The sequence below is a fragment of the Chenopodium quinoa genome, unplaced genomic scaffold (genome assembly GCF_001683475.1).
Source record: "Chenopodium quinoa cultivar QQ74 unplaced genomic scaffold, ASM168347v1, whole genome shotgun sequence".
Lineage (NCBI taxonomy): Eukaryota > Viridiplantae > Streptophyta > Magnoliopsida > Caryophyllales > Amaranthaceae > Chenopodium > Chenopodium quinoa.
In genome coordinates this window covers 3,095,332-3,120,789 of record NW_018744633.1, presented here as the reverse complement: position 1 = coordinate 3,120,789, position 25,458 = coordinate 3,095,332, and the positions used below count along the sequence as shown (strand labels likewise).

General features: G+C 35.5%; 3 protein-coding genes across 3 annotated transcripts; 2 read left to right on the top strand and 1 right to left on the bottom strand.

The window, feature by feature from the left end:
• Window positions 1-3,366: 3,366 nt before the first annotated feature.
• Window positions 3,367-12,786, top strand: LOC110701011 (protein DGS1, mitochondrial-like). The gene is made up of 14 exons (XM_021878587.1): window positions 3,367-3,725; window positions 4,215-4,329; window positions 4,452-4,655; window positions 5,624-5,764; window positions 5,891-6,043; window positions 7,027-7,221; window positions 8,011-8,111; window positions 9,239-9,328; window positions 10,092-10,164; window positions 10,269-10,297; window positions 10,393-10,516; window positions 10,833-10,943; window positions 11,919-12,019; window positions 12,393-12,786. The coding sequence occupies exons 1-14, from the start codon at window positions 3,478-3,480 to the stop codon at window positions 12,505-12,507; spliced, it is 1,800 nt and encodes a 599-aa protein (XP_021734279.1). The 5' UTR covers window positions 3,367-3,477; the 3' UTR covers window positions 12,508-12,786.
• A 4,305-nt stretch (window positions 12,787-17,091) lies between these two features.
• On the top strand, window positions 17,092-22,243 carry LOC110701010 (cysteine desulfurase 1, chloroplastic-like). The gene is made up of 10 exons (XM_021878586.1): window positions 17,092-17,423; window positions 18,853-18,986; window positions 19,061-19,220; window positions 20,255-20,441; window positions 20,643-20,788; window positions 20,867-20,939; window positions 21,155-21,218; window positions 21,306-21,405; window positions 21,616-21,774; window positions 21,891-22,243. The coding sequence occupies exons 1-10, from the start codon at window positions 17,226-17,228 to the stop codon at window positions 22,059-22,061; spliced, it is 1,392 nt and encodes a 463-aa protein (XP_021734278.1). The 5' UTR covers window positions 17,092-17,225; the 3' UTR covers window positions 22,062-22,243.
• A 623-nt stretch (window positions 22,244-22,866) lies between these two features.
• On the bottom strand, window positions 22,867-24,720 carry LOC110701576 (two-component response regulator ARR10-like). The gene is made up of 2 exons (XM_021879209.1): window positions 24,474-24,720; window positions 22,867-24,005 (listed from the first exon to the last, which is right to left on the bottom strand). Exons 1-2 carry the CDS (start codon window positions 24,718-24,720, stop codon window positions 22,867-22,869), a joined length of 1,386 nt encoding a protein of 461 aa, XP_021734901.1.
• Between the last annotated feature and the right edge of the window lie 738 nt (window positions 24,721-25,458).

The following is a 25,458-nucleotide window of genomic DNA, read 5'->3' as shown; positions in this document are numbered from 1 at the left end:
CAAAAAAATTCAAAAATTGAAGGTTAATATCCACGTTTTTTGAGAAATGTTGGAGTCTTCGGGGCCCGGTGTCTAAAAGTCTTTAAATTCTAGGGAATACATTTCGTGGTCATATAATGTCGTTTGGACCCATATATGATCATTATTTGTTTTCATAAATGTTCGTGGTAGGCTTGAGTTAATGAAATCGGTGCAAGTTGTAAACCGATAAATTGGTCATTTAAAGGAAAATTGGATGGTTCCACCCACCCAATTGGACTCCTGAGGGGTATTAGGGACCATGGTAAACATTTCGGCAATTTTTATTTTCGTGCGAAAAAAATCAAAAAATTCCAAAATTCAATGCTAATATCCATGCTTTTGTAGAAATTTCGAAGGTTTCGGATCCCGGTGTCGAAAAGAAATAAGATTTTAGAGATACATCTCGGTGTCATATTATGCCGTTTGGAACCATAAATGATTATTATATATTGTCATAAATGTTCGTGATAGGCTTGAGTGAATGAAATCGGTGAAAGTTGTAAACCGGTAAATTGGCCGTTTGACAGCAAATTGGATGATTCCACCCACCCAATTGGACTCCCAGAGGGTATTAGGTATCATGGTAAACATTTCGGAAATTTTTATTTCTGAGCGAATAAAAGTCAAAAAATTCCAAAATTGAAGACTAATATCCACGCTTTTTGACAAATTTTTGAAGTTTTGGGGCCCGGTGTTGAATAAGCTTGAGATTTTAGGGGATACATCTCGGGATCATATAATGCCGTTTGGAACCATATATGATCATTATATGTTGTCATAAATGTTCGTGGTAGGCTTGAATTAATGAAATCGTTGCAAGTTGTAATTCGTATATTGGCCGTTTAAAGGCAAATAGGATGGTTCCACCCCCCAATTGGATTCCCAGAGGGTATAAGGGACCATGGTAAACATTTCGGCAATTTTTATTTTCGGGCGAAAAAAGTCAAAAAATTCCAAAATTGAAGGCATTTATCCACACGTTTTAAGAAATTTTGGAGGTTTTGGGCCTGGTGTCGAAAAGTCCTAAAATTCTAGGAGATATATCTCGGGGTCATATAATGTCGTTTGAAACTATATATGATCATTATTTGTTGTCATAAATGTTTTTGGTAGGCTTGAGTTAATCGGTGCAAGTATTAAATCGGTAAATTAATCGTTTCAAGGCAAATTGAATGGTTCCACCCACCCAATTAGACTTCTGGAGGGTATTAGACTATTAGGGACCATGATAAACATTTCGGAAATTATTATTTCTGGGTGAAAAAAAGTCGAAAAATTCCAAAATTGAAACCCAAGCTTTTTTGAGAAATTTGGGATGTTTCGAGACCCGGTGGTCGAAAAGTTTTGAGATTTTATGGGATACATCTCGGGGTCATATAATGCCGTTTGGAACCATAAATGATCATTATATTTTGTCATAAATGTTCGTAGTAGGCATGAGTTAATTAAATCGGTGCAAGTTGTAAACCAATAAATTGGCCGTTTAAGGCAAATAGGATGGTTCCACCCACTCAATTGGACTCCCGGAGGGTATTAGGGACCATGGTTAACATTTCGGCAATATTTATTTTCGGGCGAAAAATAGTAAAAAAACTTCCAAAATACAAGGTTAATATCCACACTTTTTGAGAAATTTTGGAGGTTTCGGGCCCAGTGTGGAAAAAACTTTAGATTATTAGGGATACATCTCGGGGTCATATAATGCTGTTTGGAACCATATATGATCATTATATGTTGTCATAAATGTTTGTGGTAGACTTGGGTTAATGAAATCGGCACAAGTTGTAAATTGATAAATTGGCCGTTTAAAGGCAAATTGGAAGGTTCCACCCACCCAATTGGAATCCCGAAGGGTATTAGGGTACATGATAAATATTTCGACAATTTTTATTTCCGGGCAAAAAAAGTCAAAAAATTCATAAATTGATTAATTCGGGTAGAGTTGTCAATTCGGGTAAACGTGTCGGGTTTAGGTCGGTAAGAGTGGGTCGGGTAGAGGTTGGCAAAAAAAGTCAAAAAAAGCGTGTCGGGTTGAGGTTTCGGGTAGAGTTGTCAATTCGGGTAAACGTGTCGGGTTTAGGTCGGTAAGAGTGGGTCGGGTCAACTAAGGTCGGGCCAATTCGGATTAATTCCATAACCTATGCGGGTTGGGTTTGGGTTAGGTCATGCTTTAGTCGGGTCACGTCGGGTCATACTTCTTATCGGGCAAATTCGGATTGATTCCATAACCTATTGCACCATAAGGGATTTCACGCTTGCCAATAATTCAAGTTGCGTTATGTTCAAGTCAATAATTTGCAGGTTACAATCAGGTCGGGTCATTTCCAAGTGAGGTCATATTTGGGTTCAACTAATTATATATAAATAGATAATTATCATTTTTATCAAGCTAATTATTTTCTTTGACTATATTATATATGACAATATATTAGGGAACTATAGTCTATAGTTTAGGAAGATAATTATCGCCTTTGACCATACAATTTGAAGATGATGCTTCTTTCTTTTGCCGGCCTAGATCGACTTGGTCTCCCTAGACAAAATGCTTTGATCAACAATAATAAGGTTGTCTAAATTGCATTTAAGGTGATTTGAAATCGGGTCAGGAACAATTTGGGTTGAATTTGGGTCGGGTCAATAGCAAGTCTTGTTGATTTCGATTCGGGTTAGTAACATATCGGGTTGAATTTTTGGTCAGTTAGTAATAGGTTTGGTTAAATTCGGGTCAGGTCAATAACAAGTCGGGTTGAATTTGGGTCAGGTCAATAACAAGTCGGGTTGATTTCGGATCGGGTTTGTAACAGGTTGGGTTAAATTCGGGTTTGGAACGGGTCGGGTTGAATTCAGGTTAGGTAAGTAACAAGTCGGGTTAAATTCGGGTTTGACGGGTTAAAACAGTTTTGGGTCAATTTCGGTTCACGTCGGGTTCGGTTCATGCCAATAATTTACGGGTTACATTCGGGTCGGGTCATCTCCAGGTCAGTTGATGTTCGGGTTCAGGTCTCACATAATCGGGTCAACTCGGGTATAGGGTTGGTTTCAGGTCGGGTTTGGGTCACCAATTTTTTCGGGTTCAGAGGGGTCGGTTAATAATCGGGTTTGAGTTGGTATTTCGGGTTGGGTCAACTTTTGACAGCTCTATATCTAACTACTGATCCCAATTCACACCTATCCCCACAAAGACTTAAGACTTTAGTTTAGCTAATACAAAGATTACAAACCATTATCAACCCGACCTGAATCAACCCGATTTAACTCGTACCTTGTGTCTATGGGCTCTTTCACTCGAATCGATACCCCAAAAACGATACTTACGGGCTGGTTAGTGTCAAGCTTACAACAGACTCAGCCCAGCAAAACAAAATGAAATACAAATGATGGCTTGGAGCGCAATATTCTACTCAGAACTTACTCCGGTGAAGCGGTTGTAATCGTCAACGGCGCCAAAACAAAGCCATGAACTCCGAATCTGGAGGAGAGAGAAACTCCATGGAAATTGCTTCACCTTCGCAAGAGAATGATCAATCCAAGAATTTCAGAACCCTAACTTTGCTCTACTCCAACTATTTTTGGTCTCGATTCTCCAATTCTCCTTTCATCGGTAAACTTTCCAGTTTTTGTCGTCAATTCGGTCGTGCTAGGTCTCGTCGCCAGAAGTTGTGTTTGCCTCTTCCTCTTCCGTCCAAATCAGTTCATTCTTCACTGTAATTTTTCTCTCTATTGAACTCAGATTATGCTGAATTGAACTTAATTTTGTCTGTTTGATTACTTGATTTGAGCTTGATTACTGCGAGTTTTTGCAATTTTTTTTTAATTCAATGTTTCTGTTGATTTTGTTGTAGAAAACTAAGGATTTTTCTGGTAATAGTTTGATTATAATGTAGATTGTTTAATTTTGTCTAAGGAGTAGGAATTTGAGCAAGGATTACTGAGAATTGTTATGAGATTGAGATTCTTTACAAATTAAGATGATATTTGAGTCGGATACGATAGTGCAACATTTTCTGTTGGAAGTTGAGGTTTGCTAAATGTTGTGACTGTATATTTCAATGTTTTTGGAGGATATTGATTTGATTAAATGGTGTTTGAAGCTCGAGAAGCTACTAACAATTGAAATAATATGCTCGTAAGTCGTAACTATAGCGTGTTTGTTTTATGTTGATGAATGGTGATTATATTTTTTGGTAATGCAGGATACTAACAGAAGCATCTAGAATTTATGATGTTTTGGAAGATGTTTTCGAGCATATATTATCAAATATGCACAATGTTCAGAAGAATTTGCAATATTGGCAGGCTAAAGCAGAGGTTGTTACATGAATTTCTGCTTACTATGTTCCTCAGAATGTCAATGATGTGTTTGTAGTGTCATTTTGTTTGGTTTTTAGCGGCAAAGTTTAGATTCCAATGATTAGTGTTTTTTTGTACAGGGGTCTAATGCTCAGAAGGCCTATTTTATGATGTTTGAGAGAGGACCGCGGGCTTTGATTGGTGAAACTGTGGAATTTGTGCGGAATTTCATTTCCGAAGATTCTTCGTTTCAAACACTTTGCCATTCTGCATCTGGTTTTATATCCGATAGAGTATCTGTGTTGGACAGCATACGATGTGCACTTGCTGTGTTCTTGTCACAGGTTTGTTCACTTTTTTCACCCTTGCTTGCTTTGCTCTAAATTTCCACTCATGCCGAGTAGTACGGACCTGCTAGAATTGTGGGATGATTAATGTGGAAGGCATCTGATATTTGTGTGCTGATATAGATTAATGTTAGGTTCCAAGCTTCTTTTTGAATGCTATTTTGTTGTTTCTTCTAGAAGTGGGACCTGTTCGGCAGAGAAGCACCTATGTCTTGCTTAGTATATTTTCTTGTGTACTTTACCCCTGAATGAGGCTAAGCGATATCTGCCCTTATTTGAGAAGGGCATATACAGTGGCACTTTTGCATCCTATTTAGTACTTGTGGCTTGGGTGTGGGAGAATCCTTTATAGCACTAGACACTAATATATTTAGTGTCTAATACTGTTGATAAATCATTTAAATTACATATATATGATTCATTTTTTCTGGTACTTAGGATGGTATATTGAAGTACCTTTCTGTTTTGAACAATATACTGTTGTTACTCAATACCTTGTTTAAAAATGCATATCTGACTATCTGCCGGCCTATGAGTTTGACAGACCAAAGTTAATGCAATGTTCCTCTGCCTCCTGTTTCTACCTCTCTCTAATTGCTACTTATCTTAAGAGATTAATATACAACTACAAGTCCACAACACACATGTAAATTATTGGAGGCCCAGATGCAACTTTTCTCAGTCAAGAAAAAGGAGTTGTTCAGTTAGAGGTTGCATGAAGTACATGTATGGGACAGAGCTTACATGAATTACATGTTTAAGTGTGTGTCATGAAGTACAAGTCTGGGACCTTGTGGTTAAAGGCCTTAGAACTTGCATGAAGTACATGTTTCTGAGGATGGAGAGGCGACTATCGACTATATTCATGTTCTTGGTTGATTGATTCTAAAAAGAAAGTTTGCGCTGTATATTTCTATATTTTAATATTTTTGACCTATGTCCAAGTTATCATGAATCTCATTCAGGTGTATATGGCAATTGATAAACAAGGAGAAGACCTGGTGGCTGATCCTCAAAAGGCATTGCCACCATTATTGATCACTATCAATGGATTATTTTCAAATCTTGAGAATTCCATTGCTCAATTGCATAATTCTTTGTCCCAGGTATATATTTTTGTTTGTTCTTCTTCCGTTTCTTTTTAGCAGTATACTTTTTTGTAAAGAACTTTTGATTTGTCTTTTTATTGTAGTTCTGAATCTCGCTTGTTCTATATTTGCAAAATTATACAGATAGATTCATTTGCTGGGGAGAATAACTCATATGAACTCGTATTCAATAGAATGACTGAAGTGCAGTCACAGTGGACGGATGATGAAATTCGAGGTGCAATTAATATAATTTATCAGAACCTCCAGAAGCTCGACTCATATCTATCTCTCATTGTAAGGCTATTTATGTTGTTTTCTAGAGTTTCTCTTTTCATGTGCTTAGGTCTTTCACTTCAAACTGTCTAAACTCGTATTGCAACATTTCCCTATTTGAACATGCTTTCTCTCAATCTCTCTCCTCATCACATGGGTCCTATCATTATTCCTCTCTATCTTTCTCCTCTTTTTAAAATCCGTGTCTTCCCCCCATATTGCAGTATTAAGGGAATGGAGGAAGTGTTTTTTTTCCTTCTCTCTCTCTCTCTTTTGCATGGTGTATTTCAGAAAGTCTTGTTTGTAAAATTGATGCCTGATGCTCTTCATGTACTATGGTTTCCTTGAGCAGTTTATGGCAGATTCTAGTGTATACTCACTCAGTCTCTTTAAGATTGACCCAATTTCTTTTTTTTTGAGTTGTCCCATACTGCTAGTGTTCATGAGGGTCCTGTGGTCCACACCAAAATTTTGTTCTTTGTGTTTTACATTTACTGCAATTGATCCGACCTATATTTTCTTTCATCAACTCCACCCAGCCAAATACTTCAATCTTTTCCTGATTTTTTTATCATGTTTGATAATGCATAAATTCAACTATTGAAATCTATAATATCAAAAGTAAAAAATTTAAAGAGTTGATTATTTGAAAATACACATTGAGACGATTCTAACAAGATCCCACTTGACTATGTTTTTCCTTGTTGGTAAATCACAAAGGCTAGTCAAAGTAAAGTTTGTGAATAGTGTCAAAAGTCATAATGTGTCAATTGAAAAAGAATGGAAGTATTAATGCGTAACTATAGCTCCAATGGGGCAAACAAAATTGGACTGAGGGAGTAATTTATGAAATATGTGCACTTGCATGATGTTAAGCTTGCTTATGGAATTAATCTTGAAAAAAAACTTTGCAGTCAATGTAATCTATTTATAAATTTGTAGTAAGCCAATGAGGTGTTTTTATGATTGTATGGCTGTCCCTTCATTTTTTTTGGTTCTCTCAGATTGCTAGGCATCGGAAGCCCAGGAAAATGACTCGGTACTGGATCTGGTATACATGCGGGGCAGTTGGCCTCTCTGTTTGTTCTCTGTGGATTGTACGTCATAGTAGACTGGTTGGTAGTCCTGACATTGATGACTGGATTTGTGAAGCAAAAGAATCAACAATTACTTTCTGGACTGAGCATGTGGAGCAACCGGTATGATTCTGATGGTGGTTTTCTTCTAGCTGACTGTGTTGTTTTGATTGGGATTTGGTCATAAATCTATGTTTGGAAACAAGAGGCTGTACTGCTTACAAGATGCAAATGGTACTCTGAGAGTCTGAGATTATTAATACTTGAAGATGTGGTTTCTCTTGCACCGATATTCTTCAACTTGAAAATGCATGTACTAAGGTTAAGTCAGTAAAAATAAAAATCTTTTTTTATTTAGTACGGAGTAGTAATTAGTAAGCCTCATACAACCCCCCCCTCCCCCCCCCCCCCCCCCCAAAAAAAAAAAAAAAAAAAACACTTACAGTTAAATTCTGTTAATTAATTTCTGTATGTAACAATCAGTGAAAATAATAGGGCCTTAGCCATATCTGTCTGGGACAGTAGGCATTGAGAGAGTACAACTAAAGATGATACTTCGTATATTTCTCAAGGCATCATTCCCCATGACGTAAATGAGTTTGTATTATGTTATGTGAAGTTGTGGAGGTGTAGTGCTTCAGAAATGGCATGCCATGTAATGTTTGAAGGTGTCATCTCGTGCAGTATATATAATTGTGAAGTTCTGCAGTTGTTGTAGGCATAGCTGAATTGATTTAATAATATTCCTAGTGAACCTTTGAGTGTATGGATAACTTATTGTTTTCATTTCTGCCTTTCCATATCTTTTTTCGTTTGATAGCAAACTCATCATCTTCTTTAATTATTACGTTGAGTGTTTTGTCTCCCGTAAATCTTAAATATTCAACTAAAATTACCTCATTGTTTTGTCAGCTTATGTCAATTAGGGATGAACTTTTTGAGACATTCAGAAAGAGACATAGAGGGGTAATGGATTCAGAAGAAGTGCAATTAACTGCTAATTCGCTGCATAGGTAAAGTTTCTTGACTCAACTCTCAAGTACAAGAGATTTAATCTAAAACTTTTGTTCCTTAGATATGATCATGTTCTGTATCATGCCATAGTACTTTGCAGGTTTTGTTACCATTTTTTTCTTTTCTTTTTTTTTTTTTTTCAGAAATGACCCTTTATGTATATATCATCTTCTAATCTTCCTCCGTTTTTTCTTAAATACCAACTTAAAAAATTCTGTCATTGTCAAGCAAAATCACCCACAAGCAAATGAGTCAACCAACTACTTTTTTTTTTTTAAAAATATTTTTCTTGAGAACCAGATATCTGACTTTTTGGCCAGTTTCTGACCAAAAGGTGCTAATGCTAAAAAAAAATTGTCAAAGGTATGTAATCACCCAAATGAAAGATGTTATCTCAGAATTATTTTAGTGTATAAAGGTCTTTTTTCTTTTCTTTTTTTTTTTTTTTTTTTTTTTGAACTTATTGTTTCACAGATGACAAGATGCTCAAGATTGGAACTTAATTTCTAGTCACTTTATGAGATTTCTGTTTAATTGGAATTGGAACCAGGCCCTTATAATGTCCATTATGCATCAGATCTATGAATTTCTGAATGGTTCTGACTTCTGAGTAATCCTGTTACATAAAACTCCTAAGCAGTTCTCCAATTCATCCACTCCACATTGATTCTGTGTATTACATTGCTCATTAATCTAAATTCTAAAGGATGTGAGGTATTTAACCCCTTAATTAGTAACCACTCATCTTAGCCTTAGGTGATGTTGGACGAATTTGTTGGCGAATGAATTGTTACACTTGATCTTTGAAGGGACTATTTTACTTGTTTAACAAGCTGTTGTGGCTTATAAAACGTTGAACCAGGTATATATGACTTGCATTCTTCAAGATCTTCCCTTGAATTTTACTTGTGCTTTTATAAAATTTTGGTATGAGAACCTTTTGCAAATCAAATTAATATTCACTTTGTTGTCAAAGCATAAAGTATGCACATTTCTGGTTAGAAATTGAATTCCTTGTCTGTTAAACGGTGCTATCTTTCTAAATTCTCTCTTTACTAGCTGGTTTGTTTTCTTTCATGTCTTTATCTTTTCTTTTTTTTTTTTTTTTTTTTTTTTTGATGAACAGAATGTTGGTGGCTTTCTGTGAGCAGGCAAATGGCCAGAATTTCCCAAAGAATGCTACAGATCTGGAGCTTCTTCAGATAGTTATGGAGAGGTACATTTTTCCATTGTTAAAATTGCAATTGTATTTTTGAACTGAGTCCATAAGACAATTCAAATGAATCAGTAATTTTTTTAGCAATGAAAATCGATAGGCAGAAACAAACCTTATTCTTCGTTACATCTGATGTACCTGATTTGGATGAAATGAGGATGTTATAGTGGATACATCTCTGCTCTAAAAACTTAAGTAAGATTGCATTTCTTCTGAGTTGAAATAAATCAATGGTAGTGCATAAACTGAGAGGAAGGGCATTTTGAGCTGTCTAGAGCTTGCACTTAAACCAAAAATGATTTACTGGTTAATTAAAGCCTGAGGACAAAGAATCAGCTAGCTGCTTTCATTTGGTTTGGAGTCAAAACTTAGCCATTGCTGCCTTATTCAAGAAATCAGAAGCAAATTATACCCCTCGGATAGTCATTAACTTGGTATAGTTTACAGATAGATGGATTTATGTGTAGGGGGCTTGGGTGGTTTTCAGTTATTGAGGATGTTGGCAAGCCTATTTCTCGTCAGCTATTGATTTGCTTTCTCACCTTCGACATTCTTTCATGGGTTCTATGTGAATCTTAGATCACTTCATCACTCTATTTTTCTAAAAGTAGATCTGGCTAACAGCGTTAGATAAAAAATTAGGTTATTATTGGTTATGTAGTTGCAGAGCCTTATCCCGTTGATGTGTATTTCTCATCGGTACTTGATTTTCAGATGGGCTTTTCTTGTCTGTAAGTGATAATGACGCTGATATCTGATGCAGATATGAGAAGGAGATGGTGCATCCCCTAAAAAGCGCTTTTGGTGGAGAGCTTCCTCGTGCTATGCTCATCCAGGTTAAATGTTATATATTTGTATTATCTTAGTGAAATATCTATAGAAAAAAAGATGTCATCTTCACCTTTATTATAAAGCTTTGAGACTTGATGCTTTCTTGCAGGTTCAAAAGCTGAAATTAGATATTGAGACGTAAGTATAATTTTTTTTTGCAATCATTTGGTCTGCTAAAATCCAAGGACTCAAGGAGACTAATCTTGTTTACGCTGACAATGTACTATTTATAGGGCAATGCTTGAATTGAACCAGATTCTTAAGGCAAATGAAATCAACTTTGCCATTTTAGCTGCGTTACCTGCTTTCGCTCTCTTTCTCCTTTCAATCATGTTAGTGCGTTCTTGGGTTACACAGGTAATTTATTCCTTGACACCTTTATCTACATCGGGTTTGCATACATGCTTGACTGTCCCTATTTCATCGATTGTTTTGTTAGACTTGGGTCTATATTACATGCTAATTTAAGACACATTGAGATTTATCCTTAATTCAAGAGGCTACTTACATAACAACCAATCATTGATATGTATTGACCTATGATGTTTGAACCTAATTGGGTAGGTTTGCTGAACCATTTTGACACTCTTGATCTGATTATATCCATTTTATATCTAATTAGGTGTTCATGCTGCTAGATTAATTTCTTTGCTGTTTACTTGTGTTATATTAGGACAAGGGAGCAGAAGGAAGGGGCAGACTTGCTCGTCGTCAGAGGAGGTTGCTCATTGTGGAGATTGAGAAAAAAATCATGCGTTATCAGTCTTGTATGGAACTGGGACAGGTATCATCAGTTAATTGGCTTAAAACGCACTGCATGTTTGAGTTTCTATTTTTGAAGTTATGACTTCAATATATTTTGGAGGTAATATGCCTAAATTAAATGTGTTTGTTTAGAAAATGATAGATACATTGTACCTCTTTTATGTACTGATCATATATACACTGGAAATTCTTTAATACACAAATTGCTACTCGTATCATAAACATGCCCTAGTGTAGACACTGAACACCTATATATGGTAGTGAATCCCCAGTATTATACATGGTTATATCACATGCTTATATGTGTCTAATAATACGAATGAATGAATGCAAGGAAGCGAATAGCCAGTGAACACAAAAGGAGCTTTATTTGAGAATGTCTCAATTGGACTTCCTTGCCTATATTTTAAACATTTTGTACATTCTTTCTTCTGTTTTTAGTGTTATAACCTTTGTCTGTCATTTCTTTGTGTTATTCTGTCCTTGCTCTGTTTAAGCTAATGGCTTGTTGATAGGCGATAATCCTCATTCAGTCTTTCCCCATTGAAAAGAGAGATTGAAATGTACGAGGCATTATAAACACTTAAATTTAGGCAGATAATTTTATTTTCATAAAATAAATTCAAATTTAGAAAATGTGGTGATCAGTTTGTGCCTTAACTGTTGGATTATCCAGCATTCCAAGACTAAGTTTTGCTGAAGAAGCACTGTAATTGTTGTGAGTGGTGAACCCCACAACAAAAAAAATTGGTGAATAATTTTATTTAAGTCCATGATGTGCACATAAAAGAAACTTTCCTAGTTATGATGCATTATAAAGCAAAAATCTTGGAGGTATGAGAGAACAATATAATTAACACAACAATTTCTGAATCCATTCTTGGTTTTCATTTTATGGTTGTATCTATCATGAATACCTATGCTGGTGCATGCAAGCTTCATTTGGTTCTTTTCAGTTTGCAATAGAAAAGTTGAATGTTGCATTTTTCTGCAGGCACAAGATGGACAATACAGCTTCGGCTTGGTGTTATATACTTTAGATCGTCTATATCGTGCAGTAGAGAGACATGCAAAGATGACTGGAGAATGGTCATGGTAAGTTCCTTGGTACTTTGTACCTTTCTGTTCAGTTTTCAATCTTTTCATCCATGCATAAATCAATATGTTGCATTCATGTACTGGCTACCTGGTAAGGCTGGCAGTACCGATGGTCCTTTTCTGGGTCACATATTCTGAGTTTGGCATGGCATGGCATGAGGCGTGATAGATGGCCCCTGGGCCATGCTATGGAGTAATCCCTTGAAATGGCAGGCGTGGCATATTATGGTAGGTCATACCATGAGCTTTGCCTGCCTGGAGTTCAGGGCTCTCTGCCAGCTTGATGGAGAGGGAAGGAAACTGGGAATTCTTTTCATGCAAGGTATTTTATACTATTCTATTGACTAACAGCTGAATAACGTTTTTGCAGCTTGAGACAGGATATCATTGATTTGGCGAAGCCAGACCTTCAAACTACCCACAAATTGACTATCACTTCACGCATGGAACGAGTTTACGAATGTTTGCTTCCTTCGTTGAAGTAGTAGATTCAGCCATTTCTAATCACACGGTTACATCCCCCAGTATTCGCATCATATGTTTAATGAAAAATTGATGCGGATGTTTTTGCTCATAGTTCAAAACTTTAATAGAATTGTTTTTGGTCAGATTACTTGTTTGGGGACTAATCACATTTTTGTATCAGGTCATTGATTTACAAAATATATACTCTGTATAGAAAATTTTAAAAAAAAATACTGTTTGTATTACCTCCCCGTCTATAAGAATAAGACCATTATTGTTACTTAGATGGTCTGATCCTATGATTTGGTTTTTTTCAATTGAGGCTGATATTTCAGGCTTATTCCCTCTGGATTGTAACATTTACCCGTTACAAATTATGAAAGTCATTTTTCCAGATATTTCAAATATGGAAAGTCTGCAGTGATTGAGGCTCTTTAACAATGGTCCATGAGGCCGCATTCGGTGAGTAGTTCTGGGCAGCAAATAGCAATTAACTATTATAATGATCACATTCACAGGGTTAAATCATCGAATCATACGGGAAAAGAAAAAAGAAAGAAGAAAAAACCATGAGCCATGGTGTGATAGAAATTAGTTATGTAGATGTCAACTATTTTCTCTGTTTTTTTTAGTTGCAATACTTTTTTCACTTTTTTCTAGGCAATTTTTGAAAAAATAAAGAAAAAACCTTGAGAAAAAATACTTCGTAAGGTATTTGCAACAAGAGAACCTTTACCAATTTTAGGATGAAATCATGTGCTTTTCCTTTAAATTACCGTAATCAATTGGGAAACTCCAAGTACACCCACACCCAAAATATAAAAAAAGAACCAACATCACTATATAGCCTTCGAACCTTGTGAAGTTGTGATTAGCACATCATTTAGCATTAAATATACACTTCAATTACATCATAATACACACCCTAACTTATGGTCAATTTATTTTGCGTTAAATTGCCTCCAAAATTTCTCAAAAATCGTGGATATAAGCCTTCAATTTTTGAATTTTTTGACTTTTTTTCACCCGACAATAAAAATTGCCGAAATGTTTACCATGGTCCCTAATAGCCTCCGAGAGTCCAATTGGCTGGGTGGAACCATCCAATTTGCCTTTAAACGACCAATTTACTAGTTTACAACTTGCACCAATTTCATTAATTCAAGCTTACCACGAACATTTATGACAACATATAATGATCATATGGATCCAAACGGCATTATATGACCCCAAGATGTATCCCCTAAACTTTCAATGCTTTTTGACACCGGGCTCCAAAACATTCGAAATTTCTCAAAAAGCGTGGATATTAGCCTTCAATTTTGGAATTTTTTTACTTCTTTTCGCCCAGATATAAAAATTGCCGAAATGTTTACCATGGCCCCTAATATCCTCCGGGAGTCCAATTAGGTGGGTGGAACCATCCAATTTGCCTTTAAACGACCAATTTACCGATTTACAACTTACACCGATTTCATTAATTCAATCTTACCACGAACATTTATGACACCAAATAATAATCAGATATGGTTCCAAACGACATTATATGACCCGAAATGTATCCCCTAAAATCTAAAGACTTTTTGACATTGGGCCCGAAACCTCTAAAATTTTTCAAAAAGCGTGGATATTAGCCTTCAATTTTGGAATTTTTTTTACTTTTCTTCGCCTGGAAATAAAAATTACCGAAATGTTTACCATTGTCCCTAATACCCTCCAGGAGTCCAATTGGGTGGGTGGAACCATCCTATTTGCCTTTAAACGACCAATTTACCTGTTTACAACTTACACAAATTAAATAAACTCAGGCCTACTACAAACATTTATGATAACATATAATGATCATATATGCTTCCAAACGACATTATATGACCCCGAGATGTATCCCCTAAAATCTAAGAACTTTTCGACTTAAGGCCCCGAAACCTCCAAAATTTCTCAAAAAGCGTGGATATTAGCCTTCAATTTTGGAATTTTTATACTTTTTTTCGTCGGAAATAAAAATTGCCGAAATATTTACAATGGTTTCTAATAACCTCCGGGAGTCCAATTGGGTGGGTGGAACCAACCAATTTGCCTTTAAACGACCAATTTATCGGTTTACAACCTGCACCGATTTCATTAACTCAAGCCTACCACGAACATTTATGACAACATATAATGATCATTATGGTTCCAAACGGCATTATATGACCCCGAGATGTATCCCCTAAAATCTCATTACATTTCGACACCAGCCTCTAAACCTTCGAAATTTCTCAAAAAGCATGGATATTAGCCTTCAATTTTGGAATTTTTGTTTTACTTTTTTCTCCTAAAGATAAAAATTGCTGAAATGGTTATCATGGTCCCTAATACCCTCTGGAAAACCAATTGGTTGGGTGGAACCATCCAATTTGTCTTTAAACGGCCAATTTACCGATTTACAAATTGCACTGATTTCATTAATTCAAGCCTACCACGAACATTTATGACAACATATAATGATCATATATGGTTTCAAACGGCATTATATGACCCTGAGATGTATCCCCTAAGATCTCAAGGATTTTCGACACCGGGCTGGAAACCTCCAAAATTTCTCAAAAAGCGTGGATATTAGCCTTCAATTTTGGAATTTTTTGACTTTTTTTCGCCCGGAAAGAAATGTTTAGCATGGTCCCTAATACTCTTTGCGCGTCCAAATGGGTGGGTGAATTATCCAATTCGCCTTTAAATGGCCAATTTACCGGTTTATAACTTGCACTGATTTCATTAACTCAAGCCTACCACGAACATTTATGACAACATATAATGATCATATTTGGTTCTAAATGGAATTATATGACCTCGAGATGTATTCCCTAGAATTTCAATAATTTTCGACACTGGGCCCCGAAACCTCCAAAAATTCGCAAAATGCGTGGATATGACTTCAATTTTGGAATTTTTTGACTTTTATTCGCCAGAAAATAAAAATTGCCGTAATTTTATACCATGGTCCCTAATACCCTCCGGGAGTACAATTGGGTTGGTGGAACCATCCAATTTGCCTTTAAACAACTGATTTATCGGTTTAAAACTTGCACCAATTTCATTAACTCAAACCTAACACGTATATTTATAACAACAAATAATGATCATATATGGTTCCAAACGACATTATATGACCCCAAGATGTATTCCCCAAAATTTCAAGACTTTTCGACACCGGACCCCGAAACCTCTAAAATTTTTCAAAAAACGTGGAAATTAGACTTCAATTTTGGAATTTTTTTAACTTTTTTTCGTCCGAAAATAAAAATTGCCAAAATGTTTACCATGGTCCCTAATACCTTCCGGGAATCCAATTGGGTGGGTAGAACCAACAAATTTGCCTTTAAACGGCCAATATACCAATTTACAACTTGCACCAATTTCATTAACTCAAGCCTACCACGAAAATTTATGACAACATGTAATGATCATATATGGTTCCTAACGGCATTATATGACCCCGAGATGTATTCCCTAAAATCTCAAGGTTTTTCGACATCGTACCCAACCTCAAAAATTTATCAAAAAGCGTGGATATAAGCCTTCAATTTTGGAATTTTTTGACTTTTTTTTCACCCGGAAATAAAAATTGCCAAAATTTTTACCATGGTCCCTTATACCCTCTGGGAGTCCAATTGGGTGGGTATATCCATCCAATTTGACTTAAACGGCCAATTTACAACTTGTACCGATTTCATTAATTCAAATCTACCACGAACATTTATGACAACAAATAATAATCATATATGGTTTCAAACGACATTATATGACCCCGAGATGTATCCCATAGAATTTCAAGACTTTTCGACACCGGGCTCCGAAACCTCCAAAATTTCTCCAAAAACGTGGATATTATCCTTCAATTTTGGAATTTTTTGCCGGAAATAAAAATTACTATATATATTATAGTCAAAGGAAATAATTAGCTTGATAAAAATGATAATTATCTATTTATAGTTAGTTGGACCCGAATATGACCTGACTTGGAAATGACCCGACCTGATTGTAACTTGCAAATTATTGACTTGAACATAACCCGACTTGAATCCAAGAATGACCCAACTTGAAAATGACCCAACCTGATTATAGCCCACTTATTATTGACTTGAACCCAAGAATGACCCGACTTGAAAATGATCCGACTTGAAAATGACCCGACCTGATTATAATCCACAAATTATTGACTTGAACCGAACCCGACTCAAACCCGAGAATGACCCGATCTGATTCTAACCCGCAAATTATTGACTTAAACCGAACCCGATTCGAAGCCGAGAAATACCCTAACCCGTTTTAACCCTTGAAAACCCGAATTAAACCCTACATATTGTTCACTCGACCCGAGTGTAACCCGACCTGTTATTAACCCGACCCAAACCCGATAAGAAGTATGACCCGACGTTACCCGACTCAAGTATGACTCAACCCAAACCCGATCCGCATAAGTTATGAAATTAATTCGAATTGATCCGACCCGAGTTGATCCAACCCATTCTTACCCGATCCGAGTACCCAAATTGACAGCTCTAGTTAAATATAAGGTACTATTACATCATAATATACACCATAACTTAATTGGTTAAAGTATTGCATCCGGAAAACATATGCTAGTCGGTGAGCGACAATCTTATAGCCCAAGTGCCCACCCGGCTGCAAGCGCATCTTTAACTCCCACCCCACCTCTTTAGTCTTGCATTTAGATGATTCCAAAGAACTCATAAACATGGTTATGAAAGGTTTAACAATGAACCCTTCAATTTTCCACAACAAATTCAGCTCTTTTGTACCATTTGGTTCTCGCAAATACCCATTATTTGCTTCTTCTTGTCGTTGCCTTTCAACTTCAGCTTCAATTTCATTGGAGAATGAATCTGTTTCACTCGGGCACTTCACCCGACCCGATTTTCCTATCCTTCATCAGGTTTATTTTGCTCACTTACCTTTTTTTTTTGCTATTTTAATTACAAGTTTGATGATTCATTTTGGGAAATTTTTCTTTTCTTTGTTTTTGTTTTTGTTTTTGTTTTTTTTTTTTTTGTTTGTTTGTGAATTGATTTCTGGGTTATTTGATTCTAGCTTTGTCATTATCAAGATGAATTTGGTAATAATGGGTTCTTCTTGTTTAGATGTTTTTGCCCGCTTTGACCATGGTTGTAATTGAGGGAAGCAATAATCTTTTCTTGTAACTTTGGAAGTGTTTAGGAAGTCACAAAGGGCAATGATATAGACGGGATTTATTGCTCGGTCTTGGGTATCATCCCAACCAATCTAGTTGACATCCACGTTACGCAATAATATTTTGGAGTATTGCTAACCTTTTTAGTAGTAGTGCTTAATTAATTATTTAGTTAGGATATTTCTGGAACGTTTTAATAGCTTTGTTTGGTATGACTTTGTAATTTTCAAACTTTGAAGCTAACTTATTCAGGGAAAAAGAAAAAAAACTAGAATTTTATTTATTTATTTTGGTAAACACTTTGCCATTTGCAACATCCAATATAACATGTTGAATTAGTGCTTGATTTGTTGCTCTGAACTAGTGTTATGCTGTTTCAATTTTTGAAGTGAAATAGGACAAGATTTTGAAGCGAAATGTGACAATTATTTAGGGACATAAGGACTGAGGGAGTATGGTGCATTTATCTATTTGGGTTAAGGTTTACATGGTAATTGATTGAGGAGGTGTAAAACCATAAAAATTCAAACATGCAATACATAATTAAAGAGGTAGGAAAAAATATACGGGAACAATTATTTCATTGATAATTTGTGGGTTACAACTCTCGTAGATCTCTTGATTCCTCTCTCCAAAGGGGTTTAGGTTTGATATTTGTTTATAGTACGGGGCCTTGTCGGCTTATTCTATACTATGGACCTACAATGTTTGGTAGTAGGGAGGAGATGAGGTCTTTGTGACTTATTCCATCTGAGCCTCCTGTAAACCCTATAAACGACCTTCTTTATATAGAGTGTCGTAGAGTAAAAGATAATAATCTATGAGATTCTGAAGATAAATATCTTATAATTTTTTATATTATCTCCTTATTTACATATATAATTAACAAAATTTCGGTGTCAACAGGAGGATATGTAGTTCAACCAACAAACAATCCTAGACTAGCAAGCTGGTGCTAATATCTGACATTAATACACGCGTTTGATTTATTGGCACTTGTTTGGTGATGTTAGCTTTCACATCTTGATCTCAAAGTGATATTTTGGGCTGATTCTTGTTGATTTAATGGGATTTACCATTTATACATCATGTCATAGTAAGACTGTGATGCTTTTGGATCTTATCAGCTATGATTGCAAACTCTGTAATCTAAGAGTAGTACTTTATGCCACAGGAAGTATATGGTCACAAACTTGTCTATTTGGACAATGGTGCAACTTCTCAGAAGCCGTCTGCTGTAATAGAGGCTTTAAAAAACTACTATGAAGCTTACAATGCAAACGTGCACAGAGGAATACACTTCTTGAGGTTTTGTAACTTAAGTCGATTGAATTGTCATTTATGTTTCTTGTTCTGATAAAACTTTTGTAAATTAAATTCAGTGCCAAAGCAACTGATGAATATGAGTTAGCTAGGAGAAAGGTGGCCACGTTCATCAATGCCAAAGAGTCTGGTGAAATTGTATTTACAAGGAATGCTACTGAAGCAATTAATTTAGTGGCTAATTCTTGGGGCCTCTCAAATTTGGAATCAGGAGACGAGGTTTGTACTTCTTAAACCACGAGTAGTTTTCTTTTCTGTATTATTTCATGCTCCTTAAATGTCAGAATCGTCATTATGGGAATATGCTTTAATAAATGACTGCTGAATTATGACTACAATGGAAAAACTGCTTCCTGCTACCCCTTTACTTGAGATCGATGTAAAGAAAAACGATAAGAGCCAAGTGTTAATTATAGAGTGAAAAGACAAACAATTCATTACAGGTGACAAATGCTTGTGCATACTTAAGTTTGGTACTGCACTGTCTTGTGCAAAAATATCATATACTAGCAAAGCTAGAATACACCATGTTTAAATTAATGACATATACTAGTTGGCTGGAATTTATTGTTTGTCCAATAAACTACATAGTCTGGCTGAACAATACCTTAGCTGGAGCCTGGAACACCTGAACCGCATTTGGTAAAAGTATATATGGCTCGCTTGAAGTAGGCCAAGCTTGGGAAAGAGCATTTCCTTATGCAGAAGCCCAATTTTTCAAATAAAGTTGAAAATTGGAGCTTTTACTACTGAATAAGCTTCTTGTCTTCTTGATATTGGGGTGTGACAGGAATAATTTGCTTCTTAAATATGTTCAAAACTTAATTGGATAAGTTGGCCTCTTGAAACTTTATCTTATAGAATTAATTGTAGGTATGAAGATATTGCATCAAACAAACAGAAAACTACTGAATTCTGTTCTGGTGCAAGAGGAATCTTTGATTATCATTGCCAATATTATCGAATATTAAAGATGTGTTATAGAGCTAATTGAAATTCTTGCTACTAAAATTCGTGGTCAAGTCCTCAAGATTACAAATTCTATGCCAATTGACATCTTTATGCTTCATAGAGATTGTCCTTTTTGGTTCATATTTTTTAATTTACATATCTGTAATTATTGCCTTTAACTCTCAGCATTTAGCTAGTTTAAGTAACTGCAAAATTGAAAAAGCTGTTTCCTTTTGCCCACTGGAAAATTCTTCCCAAGTATGTTACCTGCTAAATTGTTGCTTGACATTGAATGCATGCAGATCATCCTCACTGTTGCTGAACACCATAGTGCTATTGTCCCCTGGCAACTGGTGGCTCAGAAAACTGGTGCCCAATTGAAATTTGTCAGTTTGACCAAAGATGAAGTTCCTGATACCGGTGCATTGCTGGATATGCTATCAAGAAAGACAAAATTGGTTGTTGTTCATCATGTCTCTAATGTACTTGGTAGGGCTGATTTTTGGGTTGATGGTTTTTAATCGAGTTGTGTTTCTTGAAATTGAGTGTGCTGTCACGAAAAATGTTATCTTGTGAAGTGTTTCACAAGTGATGCTTTTGAAATATGCTATGAGAATTTTGTTTGTTGTTCTGAACTTTCTTTCCCAGACACTTCCTGAAATCTCATCTCTTAGATGATTCTTTGTGTAGCCTCTACTCTACCAATTCACGATATAGTGCACTCGGCTCATGCTGTTGGGGCAAAAGTTTTGGTTGATGCTTGTCAGAGTGTCCCACACATGGCAGTTGATGTACAGAGCCTTGGTGCTGATTTTCTTGTTGCTTCGTCTCATAAGGTTAGGTTCTTCCTTTAATTATTCTTGAACAAATAGTATGAGCTGGTGTTCGAAGTCAAGGAATGAACAATGCTTCAGATGTGTGGTCCTACAGGAGTGGGATTCCTATATGGCAAAGAGGAGCTTCTATATTCAATGCCTCCTTTCTTAGGTAAAATTTGTTCCTTTTTTGACAAAGTAGTTCTATCTTGTCTGCACTAGCTTTTCATAGAGACGGGTTTATAATGCAAGAAAAGGCTAAGGTTTGCTACTGCAAGTTGGGACTGGTTAGAAAGCAGATGCGTGTTTAACTAGTAGTACATGCATGATTTAGCCACATAACATCATACCAGTAATTTATTTTCATTTCCATGTATCTTCTTTCAGGTGGCGGGGAAATGATTTCTGACGTGTACTTGGATCACTCCACGTATGCAAATCCTCCATCCAGGTTGGTACTTGGTAGGCATCAATTTGAATGTCTGATAAGTTTTTGTTCATGTAAGATCTTGATTTAGATTCCATTCTGTTGGATCAGATTTGAGGCTGGAACACCAGCTATTGGTGAGGCCATTGGATTAGGAGCAGCTATAGATTATCTATCTGGAATCGGAATGCAAAAGATCCACAACTATGAGGTAGATTGTCTTGCACCTGATCTCTTCCTGTCTCTCATAGATTTCTAACATTGAACTCCAATCTCAATGTTCAAGTAGCTTCAATTTTTGAAAATTCAATCTTCAATATTGGTAATTATATAGAGCAGTATTGCTTTTATTTAGTCTGAATTATCCTATACTATATCATTTCTTCACATAATTGTGGGTACTGTTATGAACTTCCTCTAGGCAGAATTAGCTGATTATTTATACGAAAGGCTATCTTCAGTCCCTAAGATTCGGATTTATGGACCGGTGCCTTCACAAAATGTTGGTCGAGCTCCTCTTTGCTCATTCAATGTAGAAAATATTCATCCAACAGACATTGCCACGTTTCTTGATCAACAGGTATGATATGAATGTTATGCTACTATCTACCGTCAAGTTTATTCTCTAAATAGCAATTTTTGTATATAAATTGCGCTGTAATAGTTCACAGCTAACCGTGTATACTCTTGAATCAGCATGGAGTGGCAATCAGATCAGGCCACCATTGTGCACAACCTCTGCATAGACATTTGGGAATGAATGCGAGTGCACGGGCTAGTCTCTACTTTTACAACACCAAGGACGAAGTTGATCACTTTGTTCAGGCGCTAAATGATACAATCTCTTTCTTTACTTCATTCATGTAGATTTTACATTTTAATTTTCACTTCCCTCATCCCCTGTAAGGCTGTAATAATATTGTATGAGATACAAATTATTTGATTAGTCAGCCAAAAATAAAGGCTTGTTTAAATGCAGTTAATTGTAAGATAGTTGATAAATTATTATTCTATTAATGAAAGTAATTTAATAAAAACTTTCAATTGCATCCTTATTAATCTTCCTTGACCATTATTATATGTAAGTAGGATCCAAAATGCCCCTCCTCAGTTTAATTCAACTCAGACGAAATACAATTATAGTTCGATCAGTTCATAGAGCAGAGATATATGCCTACTATAACATCCTCATTTCATTGTACTACTTATATTATGGAGTAAAAGATAGAATCCGAATCATGTACATCAATAACGAAGAATAAGAATCGTTTTAAACAATCGAGTTTATGAATAAACATCGAACAAAACTGCACCATTACTGATTCATGCAGGACACAGTTCAGAGGTACAGTTGCAAATTAACAGCAGAGAAATCCACCTCCCCTTATATATTTGAAGATCGAAGCTCCGAATCAGTAGCATTCTTCGGGATGGAGCTTTTATCCATTTGCCTGCTCACAGAAAGCCATTATTAACATTCTATTCAGCAAATTAAAAGAAAGATTAAGGCATGACATACCAAACCAAATGACGCCGTTTAACAGACAATAAGGAATTCACAATTTAATAGAAATGTGCATACTTTATGCCTTGACAACAAACTGAAGAATGAAGAATACTAGTCATATACCTACCTGGTTTCGCGATAAAAATAGAAAAAATATGATTCCGATCATGATGTCTTTGATAAATCACCCCAACTATCTAACAATGAAGAATGATTATTCGCGTCCATTAAGAAGCTATTTGTGGAAGCAATTTCGTTAAAAGGATTGATAATCGAAGGGCTATTATCAAAGAACTCGTCGTGAACTTGCATCTTATTATCTGACTCGAAAAAATTTGTATGCAACGAACCAAAATCTCCATAAGGTACAAGTTGTTGCGGTTGTTGCTGTTGTTGATGAAGATGATAATTTACTTGAGGTAATTTATTGCTTCCCATAAAATTCCTGCCATATGGCATCATTCGAGGTTGTTGCATAATCACTTGACTAGGCCTAACTTGCAACGGTTGAGGTTGTCCAACATGATTATTATTATTATTATTAATCATTGGAAAATTATTCATTTGCGAGTAGTTTATTTGTGGTGCAACCCTTGCTCTATCAGATGCATTCGCGACAGGAAGATGGTGTTGGCGATTTGCAATAGAACTCGAGTACTGATGATTATTAGAAGAAACATGAGTTGGAACCATGAATGAATGACCATCGACACCTTTGTTGTTGTTGTTGTTCTTCTTCTTGGGCTTAGAAAGAGCTTTTCGATACTTTTGAAGATGACTAGCAACTTGTTCTCGAGTAAGATTATTATGCCTTTCACTCAACACCTCTAGAATCTTCTTAGGTACCGCCTTATCAACCCCTCCAAGACTCTCAACCACGCCCACGAAATCGAGGTGGAGCTCATCATTCCATCGAACCCTACTCCCGGCTAATTTTTTGCCTTCCTTAACATTAGTCTTAGTCTTGTTACTTTGATTCTCGTTCTCATTATTATCAAACTTGTTACCTCTAGTACACTTTTCGAGATTGTATCGAAACACATGTTGCCAAATAACTTCAACATCCGATAAACTAATAGGCTTAAGGAAGTAGTTGCAAGCACCATATGTAACACCTTTCTTGACTATCGCTTCATCATCATACCCTGACATCATTATCACCGGAATGTCGTGTTTGACACCGGTTTCGAGTAGCTTAAATCCATCAATCTCCTCCATTCGAACATCCGTTAACACTAAATCGAATTTTTCTTCATTTTTTTCCAATAGATTTAGTGCTTCAATTGGATTATTCTTCGAAGTTACTGCCCAATAACATTATATTAGTATAACAATACAATTCAACAATTAATTTGCATTGAAAAAAAAACCATCAATTGATCAATTATTAATTAAGCATCATCACATACGTAAACACACGTACATAAAAATTAATTATCATCACATAAATTAAAATCACACGGCATTGATTAATTAAACTACAGATCTACAAAAAATTAATAACATTACTATTTAATTTTTGAATATTTACCAAAAATTGATAAACCCTAATCACAAAAGAACGCACAAGAAAACAAACAAAACCCTAATCAGAAAATTATTAAAAAAAAAAAACACTTTATGAATAAATTCTATTGATATACTCACTTCGTCACTATACTAGACCTTTTTTGTTGCTCTTAAAGATTCCGAATTGAAAGAACAAATAGAGACGAAAGAAGTACGTAATACCATACACACGAGAAATAAAGATAGGAAATTTATGTACAAACCTTGATATTGGCAACGACTAAGCAATTTGGTGATGGTCGTAAGACAAGTAATATCATCATCAACGACCAAAACTTTCAATCCTTTTGAATTCGAAACAGTAGGACTAACAACTGAATTATTAGCCAGATTGTTGTTTTCTATTACGACTTTTTCGACGATTTCTTCGTTCGACATGTTCACTGGAAAATCTGGCGTAGGAATAACGAGTAAAGGGTTGTTATCTTTTTCGACGCCTTCGTTAGACATTTTACACAATAAAATTTAGCATAAGAGTAATAATGTGAGTAAAGGGGAGTAAACTGAGGGTTTAAAAGGGTTTATATGTTTTTTTTTTTTTTTTTTTTTTTTTTTTTTTTTTTTTGAAAGAGAGGAAAAATAAAAAGGGGAAAAAAAATTAATGAAGAGTTGTATTATGGGAAGTTTGGAACTATAGTTGAAATTATGGGACTAAATTTGGAAATTAATGATACTGAGGGTATTAAATTCGGCAAGGTTAGATTAAGGGTTATTAAATTACGTTCCTCGATTTTTTTCCTTGTGAGATGTAGTTTTCCATTTTTGAGACATGTGTTGACTCTTTCCTTAACGTGGTTTCGTTATGGTACAGTGTTATTTAACCGTGATAATAGCTCATTTGATTATTGACTAATAAAATTTAAAAAAAAAAAAAACTTATTGACTATTAAATAAGCTAATCTAAGGTATTTTTTATTTTTTTTTTGAAACGAAAGGTATTTATTGACTACTCTGTATTAAATAAGCTGATAAAATAAGTTAGTCAAATCAGTTAATATAATCAATTAGTCAAAATCAGCTAACACAATCAACTTTTAGCTATCACCTAACACCGCCAATAATAATAATTATTATAATTATAATGTTTAACCGATTTTTTGTGAGAATCAGCCTAATAAAAAAATTTATTGCAAAAAATTAAACACCGCATAATAAAATAGTTTCGGCTAGTGTGGATTTTGGATTTGA

Coding starts and splice junctions, on each gene's coding strand:
- LOC110701576 (XM_021879209.1), bottom strand. CDS start 24,720: ATGTCTAACGAAGGCGTCGAAAAAGATAACAACCCTTTACTCGTTATT. Junction 24,006..24,473: donor TAGTCGTTGCCAATATCAAG/GTTTGTACATAA, acceptor GTTATTGGGCAG/TAACTTCGAAGAATAATCCA.
- LOC110701010 (XM_021878586.1), top strand. CDS start 17,226: ATGGTTATGAAAGGTTTAACAATGAACCCTTCAATTTTCCACAACAAA. Junction 17,424..18,852: donor ATTTTCCTATCCTTCATCAG/GTTTATTTTGCT, acceptor TTTATGCCACAG/GAAGTATATGGTCACAAACT. Junction 21,219..21,305: donor TATGCAAATCCTCCATCCAG/GTTGGTACTTGG, acceptor CTGTTGGATCAG/ATTTGAGGCTGGAACACCAG.
- LOC110701011 (XM_021878587.1), top strand. CDS start 3,478: ATGAACTCCGAATCTGGAGGAGAGAGAAACTCCATGGAAATTGCTTCA. Junction 7,222..8,010: donor CTGAGCATGTGGAGCAACCG/GTATGATTCTGA, acceptor TTGTTTTGTCAG/CTTATGTCAATTAGGGATGA. Junction 12,020..12,392: donor ATGACTGGAGAATGGTCATG/GTAAGTTCCTTG, acceptor ACGTTTTTGCAG/CTTGAGACAGGATATCATTG.